The 27,671-nt window shown below is 36.3% G+C and overlaps 1 protein-coding gene across 1 annotated transcript; it reads right to left on the reverse strand.

Moving 5' to 3' along the window:
- Positions 1–979: 979 nt before the first annotated feature.
- On the reverse strand, positions 980–27,585 carry LOC128228716 (calpain-8-like). Its single transcript, XM_052940187.1, has 12 exons — positions 27,000–27,585; positions 20,479–20,601; positions 19,856–19,987; positions 17,540–17,733; positions 11,454–11,622; positions 9,523–9,686; positions 8,237–8,409; positions 6,898–7,011; positions 6,099–6,220; positions 4,169–4,274; positions 3,820–3,931; positions 980–3,632 (listed from the first exon to the last, which is right to left on the reverse strand). Exons 1-12 carry the CDS (start codon positions 27,177–27,179, stop codon positions 3,584–3,586), a joined length of 1,638 nt encoding a protein of 545 aa, XP_052796147.1. The 5' UTR covers positions 27,180–27,585; the 3' UTR covers positions 980–3,583.
- Positions 27,586–27,671: the final 86 nt, after the last annotated feature.

Here is a 27,671-nt window from a genome sequence, read left to right on the forward strand (position 1 = left end):
CTTGGCTCGTTGGAAGGGCATGTTCTATAAAAGTGAATTCTGATATTGGAAAAGAGAATATAACGCCAAAAATACTCAGTTTTTAACAATGTATAACTGTAAAGTTTGACACTTAAAAAACACATTTTAAAATATACGCAGGAATTCTACCCAGCCTTAATCTGATATTTATTGTATTTCCCCTGCCCTTTAGTATATCTATCATTGTATTTTGCCTTTTGGGGTATGGACGTTCGCGCAATTCTGATAACCACCTGGCTCAGTTTGAAGTGCATAACAAACCTCCGAAACGCATGCGCACTATAATTATGTTCGGATCTGATATGCATTCCCCTTCGCTCACTGGTCACATATAATGTATAAAATCTGTTCGTATTAAACGTGTTCAAGAGGTAATTATGTAATATGAAGTATTGTTTGCACTGGATTACGGCAAGGTAGTTATGCAATTACCGGGAAGATTAATTATTCAAAACAAAAATGCTCTTAACTCTTAAATATAAATTGACATTGAACCCAACCATAGCGGGCCTACCCACAAACTTACAAATATCAAGCAATACAGCAAACTGAATGTCCACTAGAAAGAGACGTCATTTTAAAGGAACATCTCAACGCGAGTTGTCTGAGAAGACGCCAAAAACTTGTTTAAGTTGTGAAAATCCAAGACCGGAAATGTGTCGACTTGGTATAAATTGATCTTAATGTCATAGCTTTAAAGTGGAATTACATGGTAGATGAAACAGCTAAACCTTTCCATCTACATACGCCATTCAAGGAAATATAAAAAAACAAATGACTTACCTCGGCTCATATCTTAATATTGGACTAATCTGGTGGCAAAGTTCCCATTCAGAATTCCTTTTTCGCCCAAGTAGTTCGTTGCCACCAATATTTCTTTGAATAATTCACTAGCCCTCATGAAAAGAGCTTTACAAAACATGAATAAATGAACACGATATTATTATTTCCGCTACTATTTATTCGTTTTTAACATAATATCCAAAAAACAAACGTTTAAATAAATATCAGCATTAAATATTGGAACTTATCATAACAATATCACAAACAAAATACATTTATAACAACTATCCTCTTTCTCTTTCCAAGGCCTCCTCTTTTTATACTCCAATACAAGAATGCAATATTGTTTAAATGTATTAAACTAAACCGAGTTCCGCCGGAATTGCTCTCCGTCGGCAGTCTCTTCGGTATCTGCAGTGTTTCATAACTACCCTATGCCCGAACTGCAAACTGCAGGCAGTATTACATAACTGCTGTGCCGGCAGTGTTTCATAATTGTCTTCTTCCGGCAGTATTACATAAAAGATCTCAGTCAGCATTGCACAAAGCCGACAGTATTACATAACTGCCACGCATCCCTACCGTGCCTGGCGTGCCAACTGCCGGCAGTAACAACCCAAACAAGTTTCAGTGGAAAAGAGGACACAAAACAAGTGCTTTGAACCTTAGAAATTCCTTTAATTGCAACAATATCTTATAGTTCAGGCTAACGACATAATATCGTTTTGCACGATACGTTAATGGCAATTTACAAATGGTTTCGCAAACTATTCCGCCGGGCTCATTTAAATGGATTGAATAATGAAATCGTATATATGGAAGCAGCTCCTTCATAATTATATCAGGAGATAGAAATTCAATTAATAGAAAGCCATCACTTTGTCTTTTTTTACTTATGTACATGTATTGAAATTATAAAATATCACAGAAGACTAGCAATTCCCATTGAACACATTATGGCACGTGTAAGCAAGCAGACTCTACAATGATTGTATGATTTAAAAAAATAAAGATATTGTTTTTCACATCCATGTAATATCTTATACTGATCTATTGATTGACAGAACAAAACAGAACAGAACAGAACATAACAAAACAGAACAAAACAAAGTTTATATCGTATCAAACAGTTTATACAATATGCACAATGATAAAAATAAAAAATGACCTTTGAACATTGATCAATTGTATATTCTGCATATATATATGGTGATCGGTTATAAATTTATGAATGCATGCAAAAGAAAAAAAGAAAAAGCATTTGAGCAGTTGATATCAAAAATAAAAAAAATATTTTGTTTTACTATTTTCCTATAAAAATGTGTTTTTACACATGTGTGAATTAACATCCACAAACAAACAATAATCGCAAATATGCAAATCGGTGAAACCATACAATTTTTTTGTATCGCGTGCAATAGCTATGGAAATTGTCTAATTTGTACATATGACAGGTAAGAGAACATTAATTAGCTTAACATTTCAGCATTTCTATTTCTTAATTCAAAAGCGTTAAACACCTGGATGGATACGTTATGTAGTATGCCTTTTTTCTGACTGTGAAAGTTATATAGCTTTAAAAATAGTGTCGTTGACGATGTTATCCAGGATTATAATGATTTTCTTATTTCAACATAAATCTGGCATTTAAAAATAGAATGGAATTCGTCTCTAAAATAGGACACAATCTTTTATTCAAAGAATTTCTATTTAATCTACCCCCTTTTACGTTTAATCTATGTGCGAGCATTCTTAATTTACTCAATGCAATTCTATATTTTGGAATATTGACGCAGTTTAAATAAGGTTGGAAATTAAAATAAACAAAAGTAATGCAAAGCATTGTATTTGAAGAGTAATTATACTGATACTGATAAATTGATTGCCAGACACAATCATAATTCACGTAAAGAAAATCGTAATACATGTACAATGAATGTCATAAAAACATGCGAATGTGTATCCATACCTCTTGTATGTTTTGTTCTCACTTTTTCAAGAAATCTTGATTTACACATTGACTGTATCACTCTATCATTGTATAAGGCAGTTTATGACGCATTCTGAATGTTTGTTTTAATCCTCATTTATCCCTAATCCACGCGTACGTACAAGATCACGTAAATCATCCACGTTTAACAAATTCAGTACTTCATCGGTTTCATTGAGATTTCATTTCATGCGCATGTTTAGGTTTTGTTTTTGTAGTTCCATTTACACCCTATTATACTGCAATTGTTATTGTACCTGCTCTTACACTGTATTCGTGCAGTTCCACACAATACCGCCGCACGCGATCAAACGCATATCCGATTTAACGCATCTCAGAACCTGTGTTTTGACAATGTTCTTGTGTAGATTCCAAGAATACCACCGGACGCTACCAAACACATATTCGTTTACACGCATGTCTTAGACCTTGTCCTTACTTCGGTCTTGTGCAGTTTCTAACAATACCGCTGCATGTATTCGAACACCTATCCGTTTTAACGCAGGTTTGAACCCTTGTCCTGTCTTCGTTCTCGTTCAGTTTCTCACAATATTACGCGTTAAATGATATATGCAGTGACATCTTTCTTGTGCATATTCTAAGAATACCACCGGACGCGAGCAGATATCTATCCATTTGAAAGCTCGTCTGAACGCGTGTCCATCTTTAACGCGTACATTTGTCAAAACGCACTGTTTTGTTAACACGAGCTTGTCTCAGGCTTTTGAGGTAGAAAGTGATTGGCAAGCCTTTCCGCGGGCTTACTGTTTTCGTGTCCTTCATCTTTCTTCATCTTATATCAATGTCCCAATCCTGTTCATACACATTGTCATATGGCCTAAAATAGAACATTTTAGAAAAATAGTTAAACAAAAAAGTATTATCGAAATATTTATAGCGACACTGTAGATATTCATTTATTCCAATTATAGGCGTTCATTCTAGTTATTGGAATATGAGCTGTCTTTATAGTACATTTATACACGTGGTTTGGCCCATTGTAACCACTCAATACAACTACGTACCTGCATTCCATGGCTCCGACGGAGAAGAGGCGGAGAAGGTAGGAGCGCTCCTGGTTCGGGAGCTGCGTCGTCGGCACCAGGATGTACTCGCCGGGATCCAGGAAAAACCGACCTGGATGATAATGAAAGGATAGCGTAATGCCTAAATTTATCTTTAATTAACTCTTTTATTTACAAAACAGGCTTATATCGATAAAATGAAACCAACAGCTCTTTTGTCAAAAATGCATTCGAAAGTTGAAAAAGTTTTTTTCAATAAAAATAAAACTGATATTTATCGATATTTTACGAAAATTTGTCAAACGTTTTGTAGAGATCTATCCAGGTTTGCGGCGCAACATGTATATACCTGATGTTTCCCGATATTCCGCGTACGTCTCTTCATTCTCCGGCATAAGCGGGTCCGTCTGGTCAAAGAACGATTTACTGATCCGTCCCGATGTGTTCGAGTAGCGCTGCAAGAAAAATGTATGTGAACAAAGGATAAAATAAGTGACAGAGTGATTCGTCGGAAACACTACGTTTTCATAAAAATTCCCAACACGTATGAAAACTGCCTCGTTTTGATGGATACTGCTGAATTGATGGGAGCTGTATTCAATTACTACTAAACCACTTTTCATTCAAAGACAAGTTTCAAATACAGGTAGTACGTTTACAGACGTAAAGATGGTACATATAAAAAACATTTTCAATGCATTACAAAAGCACGCTGCCAACGACCCTACTTTGCGTTAAAGCGGTTTTCAAGAGTCGTTAAATAACGTTCAAGGCTTTTTAGGAATTCAAAATTTCTTGAAAAGACGAAAAAGTATGAGAAACTGTTGTGTCATTATCTAGCCATTTACGACGACGTACAAGATACGTGTTTTCCTAATTAATCACGCATTCTCGACTGCACAAAGATTTAATATATTGTCGAAATCAGTGTGCGAAATCAGTATACTTCTGCACGAGAAACCATCCGCTCATAATGAGTTTTAACTAAAATCCCTTAAGGTCAACCGGAAGACGGTTACGATCTTTCAAGTGAGATAACGAAAATAAAGGATGGTGACTTCGAACAATTTAGTTGCCCTGCTGTGTACAAAATGACAAACGCAGAAGAAACTGAGATGACATCTCGTTAATTGTGTTTGATTCTGTCATGCAGCGATAAAGGTCCTTAATGGCACATCTAAGCTTTAAATCGTTTGTCCATTAGCAAAATGTCGAGGTTATATCATAAGACGCGTTTTGCAACATCAATCACCTAGTGTTGGTACGGAGTTTTTGGTTTGTGCAAATAATATGAATAACCCGTCTCTATTTTTACTTAATCATATTTCGTAATATTTTCAATCAATGAACTAAGATGAACGATAACAGTAATTGCCGAGCAAGATTCCTATCAAAAGATACATTTGCATTTGTAAAATGTTAAAAGTGCAGAGTGTATTGGCTTAAGGCGATAAGAAACCAGACATTAATTTGTTCAAAGCGGCTTCGAGTGGTGAGTTATTGTACAAAGGGAGCGGCGTATGGGCCAATATCCGCCGTGCTGTATCAATGCGTTTGTGGTTCTCGAGAAAACTTCCCACCTACACGGTCAGTTAATTGAAAATCAAAATAGTTATGTCAAGATGTATTGCAATAAATTTTCCGATGGATCAGCAAACGCCCGATACCATTGACAAAAAACATTAAGTATATAAATCCCTTTATCAAGTACATTACATTTAAGCTCATTGCAATAACATCGATCAGCGGAATGGTTTTATACACAGCATGCGAGTTGGAGATTACTTCTAAAGAAAAGTTTCCTGCACATGCACAATTAATGTTGCGGTGACATGTGAATGTTTGTCGTTGCTGTTGCATTTACTCGTTTACGCAACAACTTGAACTTCTGTAATGTCTCGTAAACAGACCATAAATTGAGCAGCTCATGACAGGCGTCGATATATAATAGCCGGTACAGTCGCTAGTTCTTTTGTAAGTACAAACATCAAACCTTTTCAATTACTAAGAGAGCGGAATAACCCACCGTTCACGTGAAAGGCAGTGAGTTTCATCAATTAAATAAATGATTGAGCAAGTCTGATGAACAAATTAAATAAGGTACACCCCTCGTAAAAACCATACCACGTCAGTCGTTTTTCTCATTGTCTCATTACGCTGCTGTTTAGTGTCTATATCAAGTCCTACCTATATTGTAACAATAATGTACTATCATAAAGGAAATTGAATCATACCATACACTCAATGGAAAGTCAGCAGTTTCAATATTCTGTTCATACCTGGAATATTTCAAATCCGATGGCGAAGAGGCCAATGCCATCTAGTTTCTGTTGGCGTCGGTACACCTGCAGGAGGGAAACGACCAAGGGAAGACGACCACTGAACCGCCGCTGAACGCTCGCTGTCAAAAGAAGTTCCTTTTTATATAATACGCTTTCTTGGAGATTTATAGAGATTTACCAGTGAAATAAAAATGATATTTCGCTGATATTTGTCACTGTCTTGAAATATTAGGCCCCTTGTACTTCCAAATCAAACGTCAGCACGTGCATGGCTGAGATGAGATTCAACGGTCATTTGTTACGTTCGAATACAATTTGACGCTTTTCTTCACATCTTCAATTAACTATTTTTGTACATAATATAGGCAAGTTCCTGTTAACCATAAGGAAATATTTACCCCGAACTATTTAACACAGTCTGCAAACACCGCAAAACTCTGCTCTTGCAAGATTCCAGCATAAGGTATTTTGTTCAGAATCTAACTTTTCAATAGTAAGTTGATGTAATCCTATTTTTTTCAAAGACTCTTACTATACGTTTGCTACAAGACGGTACGATAAATTTGTTAATGCATAGGTCTGTTAATGTTCTTACAGCGGATTCGCTTGCGCGGTGATAGGAACAAATTATAGTTATGGTGAAACTCCAACGCCAGAAGAAATTACGCTAAAGCGCCTTATGTTGCAAAGCTGCACTGATTGTAAATCACGTTGCTATAATTTTGCAGTAACCGTTTATAATGCACTGATAGAGCAAGTGCAATCAAGGAAAATAGTTCTCAAACTGCTGTCTTACTGTCTGGGTAAATGGTGATAATGTATTGTGGATTGGCGAAGAAGGTGGAGCACTCCAGCCATCCACCCGCATTAAAGCCCGCCTTCCAGCGACCACGTACACTTCGCTGGTACTCTAAAACAAAAGGAAATATTTAAGATCAGAGCAAAAAAGGGTTATGCAATTCTGAATTTTATCCGATGACACAGTCATCACAAGCAATACTTTCTAATACGTAACGTATAGAACAAAATGAACTATAAAGACAGCTCATATTCCTATAAGTAGAATGAACGGCTATATAACGTACACATATATATGAAGAGTGTCGCTATATATGTAACTATACAATATTATAAGAATATAATTGTACAGCATACGTAGCAGAGATGTAAATACGCAGCGATGTTGTACGCTAGTAGCTTTACTACAGCTAAACGGCGACCTAATACAAGCTGAGCAGAGATGTAAATATGCAGCGATTTTGTACGCTAGTAGCTTTACTACTGCTTAACGGCGACCTAATACAAGCTGAGCAGAGATGTAAATATGCAGCGATGTTGTACGCTAGTAGCTTTACTACTGCTTAACGGCGACCTAATACAAGCTGAGCAGAGATGTAAATATGCAGCGATGGTGTACGCTAGTAGCTTTACTACTGCTTAACGGCGACATAATACAAGCTGGAGCGTAAAAGAAGAGAACGTTGCGATGTTCTTCCTCTATAAAAGTGTCTGATGGTTTGTCCGCGCACATATTGCTGTAGTATGGTATGACCCCGCAACGTCCCGCAACGTTGTGTCATGTTTTATTTCGATGCAAAAGTGGGAAAAGACACCCACTGATCGATAGGGTGTACGCAAAAGAAATCATTTTGATAACAGCATGTTGAGAGAGCCGATATCAATGAAATCAGAACGGTCCAACAGTGCCGTCATATTGTTAAGAAAGAAGGCTGTCCTCTTAGAGCCAGCCTACTGGTATTCGTCGAGTTCCATCGGTTGAAGACAATATGTTTATGTATTCATCCAAAAAAAATAATACCATGTCCTCTTAGAGACGTGCACAGACAAGCGGATGGAAGAATGGGCATTTTAATGGAGAAGTGTATTGCCTTATGGAGATTAATCAATGGAAATATTTGTTAAGAAAGACGTTCCGGTTGGTGCAATGGTTAAATGTAATTTCCCAAAAGGCGGATGCACGGCATTTGTTTATAGTAATTTTACAGAGACGCACGACAAGGGAACGATCTAAGAGGTTTAGATTCGTTACATGTAAATTATTTAACTGAGGCAAACGCATGAACGGATGGAAAGAATGTGGTCCGATAGAACGGAAGTACACTCCCACCGCCTACCTGCTTTATCGCTAATGCCGTCGTGATCAAAGTCCGGTGACAGGTTACAGATGATCATGTTGCAGTACTCTTTCCGGAAGTCATCAAAGGACATCCAAAATTCGCCGTCATCTTGTGATGTCAACTCAAGCTCTCTTTTGACGTCATTCGTTACTTGCATCCACTGGTCGGACCTGGAATTTAAATCACGTGATTGGTTTGCATATCTTAATGGAAATTCAGCAACATGCATAAAAAACCTTATATGTTTACTTGTAAAAATGTTAACTTGTAAAAAGTGTGTGGGTTTAAACTGTTTTATGTCAATAAATCACGGTATAACAGAGATTAAACGATGAATTATGTCCGTGGTCGACGATTATCGATAAATCCAAAATCGATTGTCGCTATGTACAGCAAAGGGAAGTCACCGTTTAAACGTGTTAAGCCATGTACTATTATTCTACCTATTTCAGTAAAAAGGTGAGATGAACAAAATATCAGGAATTTTGAAACATAACACCGCTACAGCGTCTAGGAACTCTTATATATCTAAAAGTGGCAAAATGATAATTTCATTGACATAGCTATGTAATATGATACACTTTTTTTGCTTTTAGGTACAGAGTCATAATAAAACCTGGTAGCAGGTGCCAAGAAAAGATACAGCAAATGGTTATAACATGTGTCATTTGTTCCCTTTATTGTATGCCTTAAGGTATTTTTTGCTCAGTAATGCGAGCTACGCAGATTATCGGACCATATCTTTGTTTCTTACAAATTGCAATTCATTGTGTGTTTTTTCAAGATCGATTTAAAAACTGCTGTTGTAACGCCGAATATTGCGAACTTTGTGTTTTAAGCAGTTACGCAGCTTATCATTTTTTATTTAAACAAACTAAATATTTATGCAAAAAACTACTCGATACATTTGTCAACGTTTACCTAACAGTGAATTAAATGTTTGTATGTGGCTTCCATATATCAAACGAGGTGTATATTTGTTTGCCAATGCCAAACACTCCTGCTGTTCAGTGTCGGACAACAACTGAATTTGGGTAGTTGCGTATGATGCCCGTTCATGGCATGTGTTTAAGGGACGATGAAAACGTAACTGCACTCGATACTCGCATCGTCCGTTGCTCCAGGCTCCATCATATTATCCAGTATGTGATTTAAGAACGTGAATACGTGTGTCCCGGCCTTACCCTTCGCTCCGAGGTCCCTTAGTACCTGTACGTTTGACCGCTGCATACCATCATGTATATATTAGAAAATGTAACAATAATAAAAGGATCCAGCCTTACCCGTCGCTCCATGCACCCTGCCACTCTGTGTCGCCCCAAGGGTTGCGGACGCGAACCAGTTTGACAGTCCCCTCCTTGTAGGAGACCTCCTCCACACCCGTCACAACGTATGAGTGATTGGAGACCATTCCCCGGCGCTCCCGCTCTGCCTGACCTTCCTTGTCCTAGAGAACGAATATTGGTTCTTACTTTCTATTCATGTTACTAAAACAGACTTTGTCTGTTTTGATTAAAATGATGCTGAAAAAGTCACATGCATAATAAAAAACATTTTAGTTAATGTTGGTAAATGTTGTTGTATTATTAACACTCCCTTAGATCGTTCCAAAAGAGAGTTCTTTCTCAGGATTTTTGAAGGGTGCTTCATTTAAAGATCTTTTGCATGCTTTCCTTCTGTTGAAACGATAATACACAGAAACTTCACTGAAACCCAAGAACAGTTCATAGGGTTTTTCTCCAGTGACATTTCATCTTATTCTGCCAAATCGTTTTGAAGAAAAATTAGTCTTATACGTGAACAATGTCCTACAAATGTTGACCTAGTACCCTGAACAATCTCATTTTTGATCGTCATTCCAATGAACGATTCAATAGCATATGCTATTTATACCCAAAGCAGCTTTTCTTATCCAGCGGTTATATTCACACTTAATAAGCGTATTACTTTCTGCCAGTAAGATGATAAAGGAAAAATAACGGAATTAATCCTTCCACTTTTCCTAGAAAAGGATTGATGAGAAAAAATAAATAAAAGCCGGATTTTGTGTCCTTTGAAGTGTTGATATTAAGAGCTGTATTTCCGTCTAAATAATAAGAATCTAAATAGTTAATAATGCTTCAATATCTGCTATAATTATTAATGAGCTCATTTGATAGATCATTAAACAATTACATTAAATGAAAATAAGGCACTTTATTTGTCAGTGTTGGAAGTGTTCGTATTTTTAACTCGTTCGTATACCTTTTACATTCTCGTACTAGTAATTCGTCTTTATTCTTTTTTAAACTCGATACAAACGAAATACTTTGAATCACTGGTACGGACGTTTTGTTTGAGAAAAAATATGTAACCTTACATTTCGATACAGATCTATTTTTTAAACCGCTGTAAAAAAAAACTATACGAACAACTATATCTGAGGAACAGGATATGGTATTGAATTGTACATCTTGTATCTGCTACTTTTTTATTTTTTCTTCATTTTCTCCTTATAAGAAGAGCGACATAATCCGTGTTCGGTTGATGCCAAAAACTACCTACCTACATTTTAATATAGAATCACTTGGTTCCCTTTAGCATAACTGACTAGACACCAGATGGTCTCAAAATCGACAAATACATTATTTCCACGAGAAAACCTAGAAATGGCAATACGAGCAAGTATGAGGCCGATAATACAGAATTTAACATTTAACATGATCAAAATAGTATTTTGTCGCTGTCTCAGCTAAGTTGACCCGTTATAAATAAACACATAATGGTTTCACAGTTTATAATGTGTATATTTAGCATGTGAAAGTTACGTGATAAGTCCAGATACATAAACCGACGCTTTTTCAAATCAATTGGGATTTACGTGGTAGACAACCCCAGTAAATTTCGAATTGGAAAAATACGCATAAACTGCGAAAGAGGATGTGTCGAAAACGATGTGATACATCAGAAAGTAAGATTCAATGCGTTGTGTACACAACGATATCAATTTTATGTAAGTTTATGACAACTTTCTTTTTTCTTGCAATTGTATCATCTATATTGTGCCTAGTCCCTTTTACTCCACGTATAATTTTGTCATATTGCCATCAAGAAACATACACTCCATGCCATATAGTTTACACACGAAGTAAACTAACTTTTATAAATAAATAAACGATTAATGTCATGAAGTGGTCCTCATAAATACATGGATAGATATATACTCGCGCCTTACCACGCTTAGGCAGCCTATGACGGCGCCACTTTGGAATGCGGCCCTTATGAGGTAGAAGTCCTCGTGCTTGAGTTCCGTCGGGTTGTACCACTCCGCAAGCCCGCCCGTCATGTCCGTGAACGCGTCTGCCTCAAATCCGTACTCAAGCGACTCGTACGAACCGTTTAATCTGTAATGACATATAATAATAGAATGAAAGTTATTGACACAAGGGGCACAGTATAGATTCATGCCACATTATTATTTTTAATGTTTATGCATTATTATGTCTTTAATTCATTTCACTTAAATGATCAAAACAAGAAAAGGAATATGATTTATGTACGGAATAAAATTATTAGCGATATTTTCGCGTTTTTTTTTTAACTGGGGAATATGAAGACACGTAGATATTTATTGGACAAAAATACATCGGTTTAGGCTATTATTTTTTATCTGTTTATTTCTTATCTTGAATAGGCAGAACGATTTCGAAACACTGATTCAGGATTCAAAGATAATAAGCAGGATTAAAAGTGATTCATCCAAATACGATTTTTACTTTCAAACTTCTTTGAAGCACAATTTTAAGTCCGAGCCTCGACAGTAATTGGGTAAGGAAAGGACGAGTAATTATCATTGATTCAAATCAAATTTAAAAGTCAATTATTTTATAGAACTTCATTTCATGTGTTTTTACTTAAAACAATATGTAAACCCCCCCCCCCAAAATGAACCAGTCATGGCAAATACCACCATGGCGTTGCTTCCGTTTTTACTTTACTGAGGACAATAACTCTTAAATTAACTTGTCTAATACTGACCAATTTTACGACGAAAGCATAACTATTTTATTTCCAAAAAATCGGAAATACGACCCAATTTATTTTTCGCAATGTCTGTCAATCAGACTGACTGGTTGGCATGAAAACTGATTTCCCCAGGTATCAATTGGGGCAATAAAACACGAGCGGTCTCCAAGCGGGAGGTAAAGTAACCCCCGGCCTCGTTATCTGAAATCGCTGTCAATGCCAGTATTTACCGAGAAAACATGGCTCTTTAATTGTTTTGTTTTTTATTATTGACAATCAATCGCAGACCGGGCATTACTTGTATTGACGCAACCGTTACAAGAATGTGGAATTTTGCGATGTATTGTTTGAGCGTCTATATAAGGAATATAATTCTATATGGTAGAACGGGTTTTATCCGCTTAACTCTTCCTGCAAATGATCAAAATGTCACTGATACGGACAACTACTCGTGAAACCGATCTTGGAATCTCAAATGAAAACATTCTGTTGACAATAGGATCAGACGAGGCTAAACAGTCGTCAATAAATGACCTGATTTCCTACATGGTCAATGATTCAGAACAGAACAGAACAAAACATATTTAGATATGTGGTATTGCCCAATAACAATTGGGACGTTTTGTCTGGCAAGTCACGTGACTGATGGGTAAGTGGGGTTTTCGGACCGAGAAGCAGGGGAAGACGATTTCCTTGAATACAAGGTGACAAATGTGCTGTTGTATCGGGATCTTGAAGTGTGCTCTTGCCTGTGTAAGCACCACTTTCAGACTTAGGTAACTATTCCCAAAAGGCCTCTATTGCATAGATAACTATAATAGTCTAATAAAAGCCCAGAAGTACCACATTGGTGGCAGCGGTCTTCAAAAAGAACCGTTGCCAAACACTTTCTCTGGCACACAAGTGTTAGGTTTATTAGACATCCTTTGTTCAAAAAGCTTTTGGTTTAAGTAAACCAAAATTAGGAATATATTGCAATTAATTCTTTTTGCTTGTCATTTTGTCAGTTTTTTGGACGGAACCGGTCGACAGAATTACGTGGCCATTCTTCGTTTTTACTGATACTTAACTGATACTTAAACCGTTTGGCTTTATGTTTGGTGAAAATGTCTGACATTGAGGATAATGATGATGGGGAATGATCCGAAACTGTTGCCCGGTCAAGACTGTACCAATTCATTTTGCTACAGTCGAGGACTTTGTTCTTATCCCAGGGGATGGGTATAAATTAGCCAAAACCATTGTTGCGGTATGGGAGGGTTCTGGTAATATAACCAGAGAAACTTTGGAAGTCCTGTTGAGGTGGAGATTGTCAAGTGACGCCTTGGCCTCAATAGATTTTATTAAAAATAAAACCCTGATCCCCTAAGATTACCAGGATGATTCAGAGCCTGATGATGAAGAGGGTATACGTAATAGCTAGTACTGGCTTATATGAGGTGATGATCGTATGTACTGCTTTTGCCAACACACTTGGCAAGGCCGGTTTATGATACAATGCGATCATTGCCAGGAATGTTACCTGTTCTAAGTGTGCTCTTGCCTGTGTAAGCACCACTTACAGACTTAGGTAACTATTCCCAAATGGCCCCTATTGCATAAATAACTATAATAGTCTAATAAAAGCCAAGAGTTACCACAGATACAAACATACACAGCTTATGATCACCGTAGCTCGACAACAGCATAATTATATAAATCAACATGATTACAAACAAATTACAACAAGAAAGCAACCACATCCAGTTTAAGTCAGAATGTTAAGTTCACTATATAGTCTCTTATCTGATTTGGCCTTACAGTAAGTATAGCCATCTTCTGTAACAATGACTACTTTTTGGAGTTGAGAAGACTAATCAATGTTTACATACTCGGTCGGGTTCGATAATAAAAAGATACATAATGATCTCTGAAATGTTAATATCTATCACATATTAATACAAACTGATCTTCAATGGCATTTAACGAACCACCAGTAACGGACAAGTTCAACGTACATCAGTGTTGCTACAACACTGAATAGGAAAACCGGATTTTGTTTAATGTTGTCCACACCTTAATTAATCACGTTCGTTGCATTGTTTATTCATTTTTCAAATCTCGGTTAATGGCCTGTGTGATCGATCGGATTTCACTTTGTCTCTATTGTGCGAGCGAAAAGACATTGCTGGAATTGTGTGCATCAATCGACAACATCCGAATCAGTCCATCAATGTACCACATTTTATTATCTAGTTTTGATAGGTGAAAAGACTAAAAATAAACCGTTAAGTATGTAAACCGGTACCAATTCGTATACAAGTTCGTCGGGGTACCTGACACAAGCCTTACTTGCATCTTACAAAGTCAAAAAAGGTTACTTGCAACGCATACAGGAACCATTGAAAGGCGTATTATAACAGACATGGAATGCTTGCTTAGAAGTTTTGAAAGCATAAAGAACTGTTGAAAGGCGTTTTATTATGCATATAATTATAGAACCGCTGAAAATATTTAAATGTCGTAATAAAGAAAATATATCGATTCAAATAGGGTGTATAAAGACAGACTATCACTATTTTAAAATTGTTAGAGCGATATAATGCAAAAAGAAGGCCACTAAAAGCGCGCGGTCTCAACGGTGAGATATTGCAATCAGATGGTAATTGTAGCACACGGTTTAAACGGTGAAATATTGCAATTAGAAGGCCAATTGTAGCACAATGCTTCTACGGTGAGATATTGCAATCAGAAGGCCTATTGTAGCGCAAGGTTTCACCGGTGAGATATTGCAATTAGAAGGCTAATTGTAGCACAAGGCTTCTACGGTGAGATACTGCAATCAGAAGGCCTATGGTAGCACACGATTTCAATGGTGGGGTATTGCAATCAAAAGACCTATTGTAGCACAAGGTTTAAACGGTGATATATTGCAACTGAATGGCCTGTTGTAGCGCACGATTTCAACATGAGATATTGCAACCAGATGGCCTATTGTAGCAATCGGTTTCAATGGAGAGATATTGCAATCAGATGGTTATTGTATCCTATGGTTTCAATAGTGAAGTAATACAATCTGAAGGCCGATTGCAGCGCACGGTTTCAACGGTATGTACCCAGTCTATGAACATATGTACCGTTCACCAATATTTCAGATTGCACAATGTGATCGTTTTCATCAATTAAGGGGATGATTTTAGATATTATGATTGTCATTCTTTCATGGCCTGAAACAATTCCTAGAAATGCGGTCTTGTTTATGTATGTACTCTATGAAACATATCAGTTACCGACTTTCAGCTTGTTTACATCGAATAGTATTTGAACGAACCAGAGATGGGGACAATGACTATCTGTTTACACAGTTGGCGTAAATTGAGACATGCTATCGGCGAACTGTGAACGCCACGTGCCAACGTGGGCAGAGCGACAAAACGTGGTGTTCATATTTTGAAGAGATCTGATATGTTTGAAAGCAATGATTTGACTGCAAAGGCTTAGCTGCGATGTGATTGTAAGGAAAGTAGTTTGTTGATACAATATATTGAGTCTTGTTTGTAAAAGGACATGTCAAAGTATTTGAATTCGTAGGTATCTGTTAATTATATATTGTTGCACCTCCATACAGAATGGTTTTGTTCCAGATATTTTAACACTGTCAAAATGATCTTCATTCTGTTAAAACAATGTTTACTAGATCCGACGAATTTGCCGGGTAAACGTGTGATGTAAACAACTGTTAAGCACTTGGTATAAATATAGAAGAAAGAAATGTAGAGAAACAAAATTATAATTTAACACCTGTTAATTGTGTACAAGATGTTTTGTCGTTCAACTAAGAGAAAAATTACAATTTCGCAAAACTATGGTGACACAGCTGTCGACTAAAAGATAAATTACTCATATTACGTTAGAATTTTCATTTGAAGCAAAATATTTCCTCACGACATAGCATCATGGCGTTATTTATCACGTGGTATACACACACTTTATACGTGTATACGATAGTATTTATTTTAAATATCTTTGCCAGATAGTAAGAACTGTGTGCAATTTAATCGTTATGAGCACCTTAAGGCGAACGATACCCATATATCACGGGCGCGGACGGTTGAGCGAAGACGAGGATCCGTTGACGGTTCTGTTATATTTTTTGAACTGGTTCGACCAATTTTTGATTTCTATTAGTTTGACGAACGCCCTTATAGGTGAGCAAGTCAGAGAAAACATGTGGGTTGAAAAACTCCTCAGTTCGCCGTTGTTATAATGAATGAATCCATAGCTTAACTGAAACATATGGATTTTCAAAGATACGAAAGATAAATGTCTTAGCGGTTGACACAACTCATATTAAAACAACATATCCGTTTCCTTGAGCGATACATAATAGAATGCCTCGTGCGTCGTGGATCAAACAGAAGGGATTCATTTAGTCACGTTGAGAAATATACATGTCTTTTTAATATAAACGGTTTTAGGGCGCGGACAAGCGGATGAAGAGCAATGTACGTTTATTGCTGCCTAAAATAAAAACGTTAATATGATCGGGTGTGCTCTATACGCCTTCTGAACGAGTGACACCCAGAATCTCTTTGGGAATAAGGAAACGTTGACGGATTCTACCTAAATTGTCGTCCTATATATTAGTATGTACAAAATGATTGTAATGTTTACTTGGCGTCTTAATTGTATGCTAATTTTTTAGTTCATTTAGCGTGTACGCTTTGTCGACACCGTCGGATTTCCTTTGGCAAGGAAACAGTTTACGGGGGAAAAAGCACATTTTGAATACGTCCATAAACATAGATGATCTATTTAACTCGCTTGGCATACAAGTTTTCGACAACGAGTGGCCAAAAAGCACTTGTTCTTTGACGGTGAATGACTTTATTATCGTCATATATCAATCAATACGTCTATACATGTATATGAATTGTTTTACTCACTTCGTTTGTTTACTTGTTATCGACGAGCGCCACAGACCACCCTTTGTCGCGACCGTGTTAGTGAAGATATATAAGTACATTTAAGTACTTTAAAGGTTGCGACATTATCATATATATTCAAGATTTGACGTTAGAGGGGTCGTAAATAAGGGGCGAAAACTTTTGACATGCGCCCCTCTCTCAGAACCGAAATTTATTAATTTTTGTTTAAAGTGTGTGAAGGGGCGTTTGGGGGTACTCCCTCATTTTTTAAACAGTGCATGTGCATTTTTTTTTATTACGGGCCTATTTTAGTACGTGCTTTCTCCTTAATTAAAATAAAAACTAAACTTAGACGCTTGTGATATTCGTTCATGGTCGCTGTACTTACTTTGCATACGCTTTCTCCACGAGCGACACCCAGAACTCCTCTGGCGCGGACGAGTGGGCGAAGAGCAGATGTCCGTTGACAGTGGGCAACCGGTCGTCTAAGAACACATCCACCCAGTCGCCAAACTGCCAGAACCTGCACCGGAACTTCCCTGTGTAGCTCGGGGAGTCGAATGAGTAGTCGTCAGGGATGATCTTTGGGGGGGAAATGAACATTTTTATTAATCATGTATACGAAACCGCTGCACGTTTCGGCCAGCTCGATGGCAGCAACCAAATCACAGTCAAATTCGGGCGACAAAACTGCCAAACTCCGCCAAAACGGTAAAACAGTGGCACGTCACATTTCATTTTAATCGAACAGTGAGTGTTACTCAGTTTTCAATTTGTACCTACCTAAGTATATAGTACTATCATCCCAGAACTAAATAGTATGCAGTGATTTCGTGAATGGTACTTTGTTATTTTCCTTCTACGTATCATGTATGTTTATTGTTCAGGAAGTTATACCATTGACTTACTATGGACCGAATTCCTCGGCCTTAATCGCATCTCATTTTACCACAATCGGAACACCTCGGCCATTATCTAACAGAATTGAATCTCGAAGCTTGCCGGAGATTGCCGAGTCGTTACTTGATTTACTTGATTTAACCAGAGAACCGCATGGCATGATTCAAAATATTATTATTTTTTTCTAATTTTAAAAGCTCTTTATCCCATATATATTGTTGATAGACTAATATTAAAAAAAAACATATCTGGGGCTAAAATTGTACTTAAGTCCCAGTTTATTATTATTTAAGTTATTACCCAACCGATATATTTTGTGTTCTAGAAATTCTTTCGAGCACTGAGCAATTCACTATGGTCATCCACATAAATCACAAGAAAGTGTGGTTTGAAAAAGAGTAAAACATTAGTAATTTTGAACAATCTCATGCTGAATAGTGTTGAAAAATTAATTGAGCTTGTGATTGAGAAATGGCATGAGTATGCCGGTTGTCAATGAAATTTCTATGAAAGATTGTCAACTCGTTTTCAATCAACACGTTTAATGAGAAAATATGTGTTTAAAAACAGAAAAAGACTAACAAGACTTTGAACCATACTCTCCTTTAATGGTAAAATATAGTTGTTGAGGTTGATATCGATGTCAATTCTTAATATGAAGCTCTACTCTTTTTTTATGATTTTTTTTCTTCAAAATTACTTTAGTTTTATTGTATTTAAAAGCGCAATATCTTGTGTGTGATATTGATGATTTACTATTTTTAAAACTGGTGTATAAATAATTACGTTCACACTTCTAAAAGCTACTGCCTGCTGAAGCCGCAATTAACCCTGTATCGTATATAAGGGATGACTGGTTCGTCACTAACTTCTAATTTGTGTTCTTGTAATATTTACACCTCAACTTCCATTCCTTAAATGAACTGCCTTTCGGCAATTGCGTTCATCAATCGATGAACGCAACATCTTCGGATATGTTCGGATCGTAATTCATTGCATAACATTATACATGAAAGCTATTGATCTTGTTATTGGTTGTATTGTGTCAGCAGGTCCCGTAAAATATAGATCAACATTTTAGGAAGTGTTAGTTTATTATATTTTAAATATATTGGTGCCAGAAGTGTTTCAATTTTTACGTTTTAAAGTGATTTCAAGTGGTTGATCTTTTCCCGTGTTATTGTGACGTCATTTGAAAAAAAATGTTTCCGGTTATAGTCGGGTCGTTCTATTTACAGAATGGGTAAGAACGGATTACTGAAAAGTATTCTTAAATGAAATTAAATAGTTTTTTAACAATTCTTGAATGAAATAATGAACTATTGGTGTAAATATAAGGAATGAATTGCGGGGTTGATGTCATTATCGGGGGGATATGAACGCAATTGGGTTGGTCAAAGTACGCGTGGAGTCCTTCGGACTCCACACACATTGACCAACCCAATTGCGTTCATACCCCGATAATGACATCAACCCCGCAATTCATTCCTTAAGTATACCTGCTGCTATTCAGTAACACTAACAGTGCTGACTAAAGTACCTTTGATAATTATTATGAACTGCTGGGTTCTCGATTATGCCGGTCACCGTAGTAAGGAACCAGTCGTTGCGGTCGCCCTGACTCAAAACTAACTTAAACATAAATAATAGTTGTACATAGCTTTAAGACTGGTGCCTTATTATTTCATGAAAGCTGTGTTTTCTCGGCGTTTGCTGACATAAAACACAGGGAAAAGATGTCATTAAGGTCGCCATGTCGCAAAACTGCCTATGTTAATCCTAGATATTACTGAATGACTGGTACCTTTGATATGAGTTGCGGTTTCTCGGCGATGGCGGACAGCGTGGACAGGAACCAGCAGTCGTTGAGGTCTCCCTGTCGCATGTCGTGCCGGCTCGTGCCGTCAGAGATAAGGCTTGCGTTCTCGTGGATAAACTAGGGGAAGAACAACTCATAATTTAAAAATGAAAACAACGTTGTCATCGTCGTCGGCATCATCATCATCATCAGCATCATCACCATCATCATCATCATCATTCTTGATCTCTAAAAAGTCCGACAACAAAACAAATCAACATAGAAAAAACCCCACTAAAACCAGCAAATTTCAAGTAATGTATAACTCGGATAGGTAAAAAGCCTATGAAAATAAAGTTTATATAAGACCGATTTACCAGTGAACAATATGACAAATATTTCACACGAAACAACTGCACTAGCAGAACAAAATGTACGGATACATGGTGATATAGCTACTTCATACTTTTTATTTACTAGGAGTTAGAATTTCACTTAGGTATTCATATACATCGTATGACGACCACTTTACAATTTATGGGAAGAGATCAGTATGGAAAGCACAAAGTGAGCAATAATTTAATAACGTCTACAGGAATTTTTCATTCACCAGACGACAAATGCGTTACCTGGGGTCTTTTCCAGACGACAGATTTCGTGACCTTCTTTTTGCGAAAGATAGACTCGTCACATGCAGGAAAAACTTCGTCCTTGTAATAATTGTCTGTACTCTTGGCACTGCTTGTCGGCTTCTGGAACAATGTGAGTCTTATTTTCAAACCATAGATAAGCAGTATGCATGATTTTTAATGTTTGTAATTTGCCATTAGTGTTATCGCTCAAGTTTCCGACAAAGAGATTGCCGGCTGAAAGCGATTCAATCATTTAAAAAGCATCAGACGAAAACTACCGCATGATTTCCATCTTTTATTTTATTGCTTGTTAAGCAGTTTGCGCACACGGGCTGGCTAGAAAAGAGACATTTCAAGCCAAACATTAAGATAGTAAGTATTAATTTGCTAGGTGCCGTCTTACATGTTTTAAAGACCAAACGTAATCAATAACCTATTGCGTAGAAATACTTATTTTTTTATCTATGACAGATTTAAATGTTCTAAACAATTCAAACTATTAAAGGCTTTTGGTTATATTTCGGGCCTTTGCATATTTGTGTGTGTTTTTTTAAATAATCCAATCAGTCGACAATAATACAAAATGAGCTGAATACTCACAAAATAATTAATTGCTCTACTCCTTATTACGCCTACACATGTTGCCAATGATGTGTGTATTATGCTTGCTAATAATTGAACATCAAACCTAAATAGAACTAAAGTTTGGTAACACTTTATGTTTTGATCCTTCAAACTCACCTTTGTACTGTAAAAGGCACGTAGATGACTAAATGCACTGTAGACTAGTTGCATGTAGTTGGTAATTGCATTTCGTGCCTTAGTGTTTTATTTCAACAAAAATCGGACGTGAAATTGCCTTTCTATAGTAAAAACCCACGGGATGAAATTGGAGTGGCCGGACAATACAGGTGGCCATTTAAAACAGGTGGCCGTACGACCAGGTTTTACTGTATTTTGCAATTATTCAAGGCCAAGAGTTGTAAAACGGTTTTCAGTATAACGTTGACATCGTCTTTCTCTTTACATGAAACCCTTTAACAACCTACATAAATATGGAATCACTATGCATTAAAAATAACATAATAATGTATAGGAAATCATAAAAGAAAGATCAATTCGTGATACAACAGATCTATAACCCGATGCGTTAATAATGAAAATATAAAACATTATATCAATAATTCAAAAGTCGGCTTTAAGTTATTAACTTGACCTTTAAGATTATAATCCTATCAAAACGTTATATCGTATTTGCTTATTTTTTGACATAATTTGTATCCAACTTAAGTCAGAAATTTCTCTATGACAACTGCACACATGACGGTGAAAAAACACCACACAGAAAACTTCAGTATTTAAGACTAGTATTTTTCTTAAGGTATCCAGTCCCTAAACGAGAGGCATATTGATGGCGTGATACCCTATATAATATTGAACTCAATTGAAAGTGGTTGTTTTTAAAAAGTTTTATAAATATGTTGAGGGCATTATAGTGTTCAACTGTGCGTTGTACTCTAATAAAAAAAACTTTTATGGCCAGTCCTTTTATGTCTATAAAAGGAGTGTTACTGTCAATAAGCGACTTCTCAGGCTGACTCAGTTGCTGATATGACGTGGCATTTGCGTCCGATGTCGCTGTATAGAAGAAATAGAGGCGCACCTTCATATTTTAAGAGTCACATGTCTAAATATAGAGTTACATGTCTAAATATAGAGTTATATGTCTAAATATAGAGTTGCCGGTCTTAACATAGAGGTGCAGGAACAAATAATTATAACATGTAGTTATAATTATGAAAAGGGGGAGGGGCAGTTATATAATGTATTTATATAAAAGAGGAGAACTTCAAAGGTTATGTTTCTGAAAATAGAGTTTCACCTCTTTATTTCTACCTGCACCTCTATAAATGCCCTTCCAAAAATGTACCACTAAATGAGATAGAGGTGCACCTATATATTAAGTTAGATATAATTGCACATGTATGCTATACATCACATACGCTTAGAATGCGACTCTTATCTATGCGGTAGGTTGAACTGGGGATTAATCGTTTAAAGCTGCACTCTCACAGATGTACGGTTTTGACAACTTTTTTTTTATTTTTTGTCTTGGAATGAGCCATTTGTTTGCGTAAATATCTGCAAACCACTGATATAAAACTTCTGACAAAAGATCAGATCGCAGATTTTGATTTTTCCGTTCAAAAAATATCGTTTCGTGGCTAAAAGCGTTACTAACGATTTAAGAAAAATGCATAAAACATCAAATGTTGAACTTAAATATGAAAATCTGCGATCTGATCTTTTGTCAGCAGTCTTGTATCACTGGTTTCCATGCATTTTCGCATAAATTGGCTCGTTCCAAGACAAAAAAAAGTTGTCAAAACGTTCAATCTGTTAGATTGCAACTTTAAGGTATCCAGTCCCTAAACTAGAGGTAAGTTTATGACTGGTAGTCCCATATAATATTGAACTTGATCGTAATTGTCTTTAAATAGTTTTGTAAATATGTTAAAGGCATTAGTGTTCAACTGTGCATTGTACTCTAATAAAAAAAAATTATTTGGCCAGTCCTCTTTCGTCTATAAAAGGTATGTTAATGTCAATTAGCGACTCCTCGGATAGACTCAGCTGCCGATATGACGTAGCATTTGCGTCCGAAACCGCTGAATGTCAACAGTGTAGAAGAAATAGAGGCGCACCTCCATATTAAGAGTTACATGTCTAAATATAAAGGTGCAGGTAGAAATAATTATTTCATGTACTTATATTTATGAGAAAGGGGTGCAGTTATAAAATGTATTTAGGAAATAGAGGAGAACTTAAAAGGTTATGTTTCTGAAAATAGAGTTTCACCTCTATATTTCTACCCAAAAATGCCCTTCCAAAAATGCACCAATAAATAAGATAGATGTGCACCTATATATTTAATTAGATAGAATTGCACGTGTATGCTATACATCACATACGTAGAAGGCGACTCTTTAATATCTATGCGATAAATTGAAGAAGGGATTGTGAGTATTTAAATGCCTTAAACAGTACAGCCTTGTCGGTTATTATTGCTAAAAACTGACATGTCCAATACCATTACAAAACTGCATGTTTATAATCCAAGGAAATATAAGTCATATGATCGTTGTTTAATCTAAGTTTGCCCCATGTACTTTAGCAGGCAGGAAATACACGTGAGAGTAGCAATGAACTCACTTTTTCTAGACCATTTTAAACCGTTTTTCTCAATGCTTTAGTTTCTTGATTCGAATAACCTCTATTCTGCGAACATATTTGATATTCCGTTTTATACAAAATGTCAAGCAAAAAAATCAACACTAAACTGTCTCTTAAATTTCCAGATATAGCTGCTATATTTGGTTTTCTACTTTTGGAACTAATTTGATAGCCTGTTATATTTAGATAAAATACGACATTTAAAGAAATCATATTTTTGAAGGAAATCAAATTAAATAAAAGGTGGCATTTACAAAATGAGAAGCTTCATACGAGGGTAGCTGGTTCTGGTGATGAATGTAAGTGATAATGGCCGATAATTGCTATATACATAATCCCCCTGGATATTTAACACTCCTAAGACGTATTTGTATTTTATTAAATGTTGTTTCAACATGTTACTAATTTACAATCGCTTTACAAATAAGTTTAAATTTAACAAATTGTTACCATTTCTGTACAGTATCAACATCAACTACATACATATAAAATATATACTAGAACATACTAATCATCCAATTAATATTGCATATCATATTTGCTTATTTTAGTCAATAACTTTTAATCAACTTAAGCAGATTTTTCTATAAGTATAATTAAGAGACGTGGACAATGAACCACACAAACAAATTCAGTATGAAGGACTTATAGTATTATTATCACGGTATCCAGTCCCTAAACGAGAGGCGTATTGATGTGTGGTAACCCCAGAGAATATAGAACTCGTATAAAAGTGATTGTTTTTAAATAGTTAAGTAAGATATGTTGAAGGCATCAGTGTTTAACTGTGCATTGTACCCATATAAAAAGGCTGGTATGGTGAGTCTAGTGTATTTAAAAGGAGTGGTATTGTCAATTAAGCGACTCCCCCGGGCTGACTCAGCAGTATTTGCGTCCAAAGTCGACAGGGGAGAAAAATTAGAAACATACTTATAACTGCATCTCTAGCACACATAATTAATTATTGATACAAATGTTACTTTATATAGTAACACATTTGTACAGAGTTTCCGCGCTTATTTGCATGACCCGGCGATTATCAGTTTTGCGGGCGGGGCTGATTATCGATCTGTGGAATAGTTCGCAAGTGATTTCAATTTTCGTCTTAAAATCAAATTTGGTGACTGTGAAATCATGTATTAAATACATAATTACAATTTATCGATCTGCTTGAACAGATATGTCATATTTTTTAAAGGGAGTAGCGAACGCAGTTTAGGAAAATATGATAGTGATCGATAACCATTGTGGACGATTAGGGTTGTGTTTTTTAGTCAGCGTTGAAAAATCAAAACCAACAAGGCGGCAAAAAGTCACTCGGGCAAAAAGGTATTTAAAAAAAAACACTGTATCAAGAATACCAAGTATTTGTTTATTGACGTACGGAAAGTTGATATACTTGCTACGAGTTCATTTTATTGAATTGTATTGTGAAATCAAAGACATGAAAAGGAAGATGCCAGTGATTCGTACAGAACAAATTCGGATAGACATGATATAATATGATGTAAGTGTTGTGGAATTGTCAAGCTGAAAAATTGAAATTTATGGGAAAATTGATTTGGCAATAAAATGTTGTCTTCCTTCTTCCCAAACTTGGCTCACTCTTGAAAAGTAAATTTACATTGAGAGTAACTTTACTTATCGTCGTCAAGCTGAAGGCAGTAAGAATGCAACTGGAGTAAAGGTAAAAAGAATATACAGTAGTAAAATAACAAAAGAAGAAAACACATGTATGAAAGAGGTTTAAACACGTAGCAGCCGTGACTTTTCGGGATAATTGGCCTCGTGTTTATGACGTCCCTAAACTACGTCTCGGGCCGTTATGACACAGAGTCACTCCGGCTACGCCGTGTATTAACGTCCCAGGGCTTTTTCTGCCCATTCTGGGGAAAATATCCTTGATATTTTGGGAAAACTTGCGTCACGAAATATGCTGAAATTGGGAAATGTTATAGTTAAAAGAACAAGCTTTCCAGTCTCTTGCAATGAGGAAATTATTAAATATTAGTTTCTTTTCCCTTTCAATACCTGAAAATGCTAAAATATCAATTGCAAGATAATTGACAGATAATATTTCATACTGATCTCTGAATGTGATGAAATTGATTATTTCTGTATTCAAAAACCCCCAAAAGCTTACATCACTTAATTTATTATGATGTTGAATGGACCAGTACAAGAAAAAAGTCATTCATAAAAAAATAAGAAAATAAATCGGGAATGGGTCCGATAGTCGGACCCGGCGTGGGTACTATAAAAAAAAGCCTTGCGTCTAAGTTATCAACTGATTCCGAAGCTTCTTTTGTCGCTATTTATCAGACGGGATGTATGCAACCCCAGGGGCGGTTTTAATGAGACACCTTAAGTTATTTCTTAACTAAGTCCATTTCACATAGCCACACAGTATTAGTAATGTGGTTCTTGTTTTTTTTTATGATTCTCCATTTGTTTGTGTCTGCAATGTATATGTCGATCAACGTAGAATTTAATTAACGCGGAATTACGTAGTTCGGCTTAAGGGGATTAAGCCCATTTTTAGAGTTAGATGTCTAAATATATTGGTGCAGGTCTAAATATTACGTTTAACTTGTATTCATGAAATAGAGGTGAACCTCAGAGTGTATTGTTTTAAAATAGAGTAGCACATCTATATTTATACCTGCACCTCTAAACTTGCACCTCTAAATATGCATCTCTTTAGTCTTAATAGGCACCCTCAATCTATACGTGCGTCTTAAATACAAGATGTCAAGTAAAAATACGCACCAACGCACGTGTCTTACATTTTTATTTCCGCATATATTAAGATTTATACATTTGGTTTGTTATATTTCTGAAATACGACAAATCGAAGAAATCTTAAATTATTATAGTATTAAATCAAATTAAATTAACAAACGACCGAGAAGCATCAGAATTTTTTGCTGGTTCTAGTGAGGATGCAAGTGATTATGATCAATGATTATCATACATCTTCCGGCACTCCTAAAACTTGTGCGTATTTTTGTAAAATGTTGTTTTCACGTATCGCCGGTTTACAATCACTTAAAAAATAAGTTTAAACTTAACCAAGTGTTACAATGCATGTACCGAATCAAATAATAACAATATAATAATAAAAGAAATAATAATAATAATAATAATAATAATAATAATAATAATAATAATAATAATAAAAATGATGATGATGATGATGATGATGATGATTTCAACTTTGATGGTATTGTCCATCAAAGCTGAAATAATACAGAAATTATAGTAGATAACTAATAAAACCTTACACTGCCTCCGCCGGCGCCCAGTGAAATGTTGATGTTAGTCCAGTTCCTGGGGGTCAGTTTGTTGGTGACCTTTTTCGGGGTGGGCCAGCCCCGCCTTTCCCTCGGGAGGCGGTTAAGGGGCCACTCCTGGGAGTTCTTTCCCGTCTTGAACCGGTCCACGAGAGAGACGGAACACCCCATATCCTCCCGTCTACGTCAGGTAATGGCTTTGGACTCTTGATCCCGGAAGTCGCGGCTCGCTGCCGGTTGGATTCGTGTACTCAGTTTGCCCTCTCTGAGAAGGCATCTTCCAACTATTAACTAGATATCACGTAGACGAATGATAACAACCACAAAGACAATTCTATGTACAACTATTGTCACGCAGTTCCTTTTGTTGTCAGTCTGTGTCACGATCAACTTTCCGTTTGCGAAATAGTATCCTTCATTGATAAAATCGTTGTTGTTTATGTTACAGAAATGAAATAATTATTCACATAACTATTAATATTATTGTAAACGGTGTCCATAGTGACGTAAACACTATCCATCAAATTGTCACACAATTAAATCAGTGCCATATACTGACATCAGTGTGAACCTTCTATGTGACACCGGTCTCTCAGTGTTCGCAAACAGTTTCTCTCTGGCATTCAGTATACGCGAGCTCTCCAATACCAGAAAAATACAGCT

The sequence above is a fragment of the Mya arenaria genome, chromosome 3, assembly GCF_026914265.1.
Source record: "Mya arenaria isolate MELC-2E11 chromosome 3, ASM2691426v1".
NCBI lineage: Eukaryota > Metazoa > Mollusca > Bivalvia > Myida > Myidae > Mya > Mya arenaria.

What these genes read in the sequence shown, in the direction of transcription:
- LOC128228716 (XM_052940187.1), bottom strand. Translation starts at nt 27,179, where the DNA reads ATGGGGTGTTCCGTCTCTCTCGTGGACCGGTTCAAGACGGGAAAGAAC. An exon ending in TATCACCATTTACCCAGACA is followed by an intron (nt 6,221 to 6,897) that starts GTAAGACAGCAG and finishes TTCTTTTGACAG; the next exon opens with CGAGCGTTCAGCGGCGGTTC. An exon ending in TCGGATTTGAAATATTCCAG is followed by an intron (nt 4,275 to 6,098) that starts GTATGAACAGAA and finishes TTTTTCTTGCAG; the next exon opens with CGCTACTCGAACACATCGGG.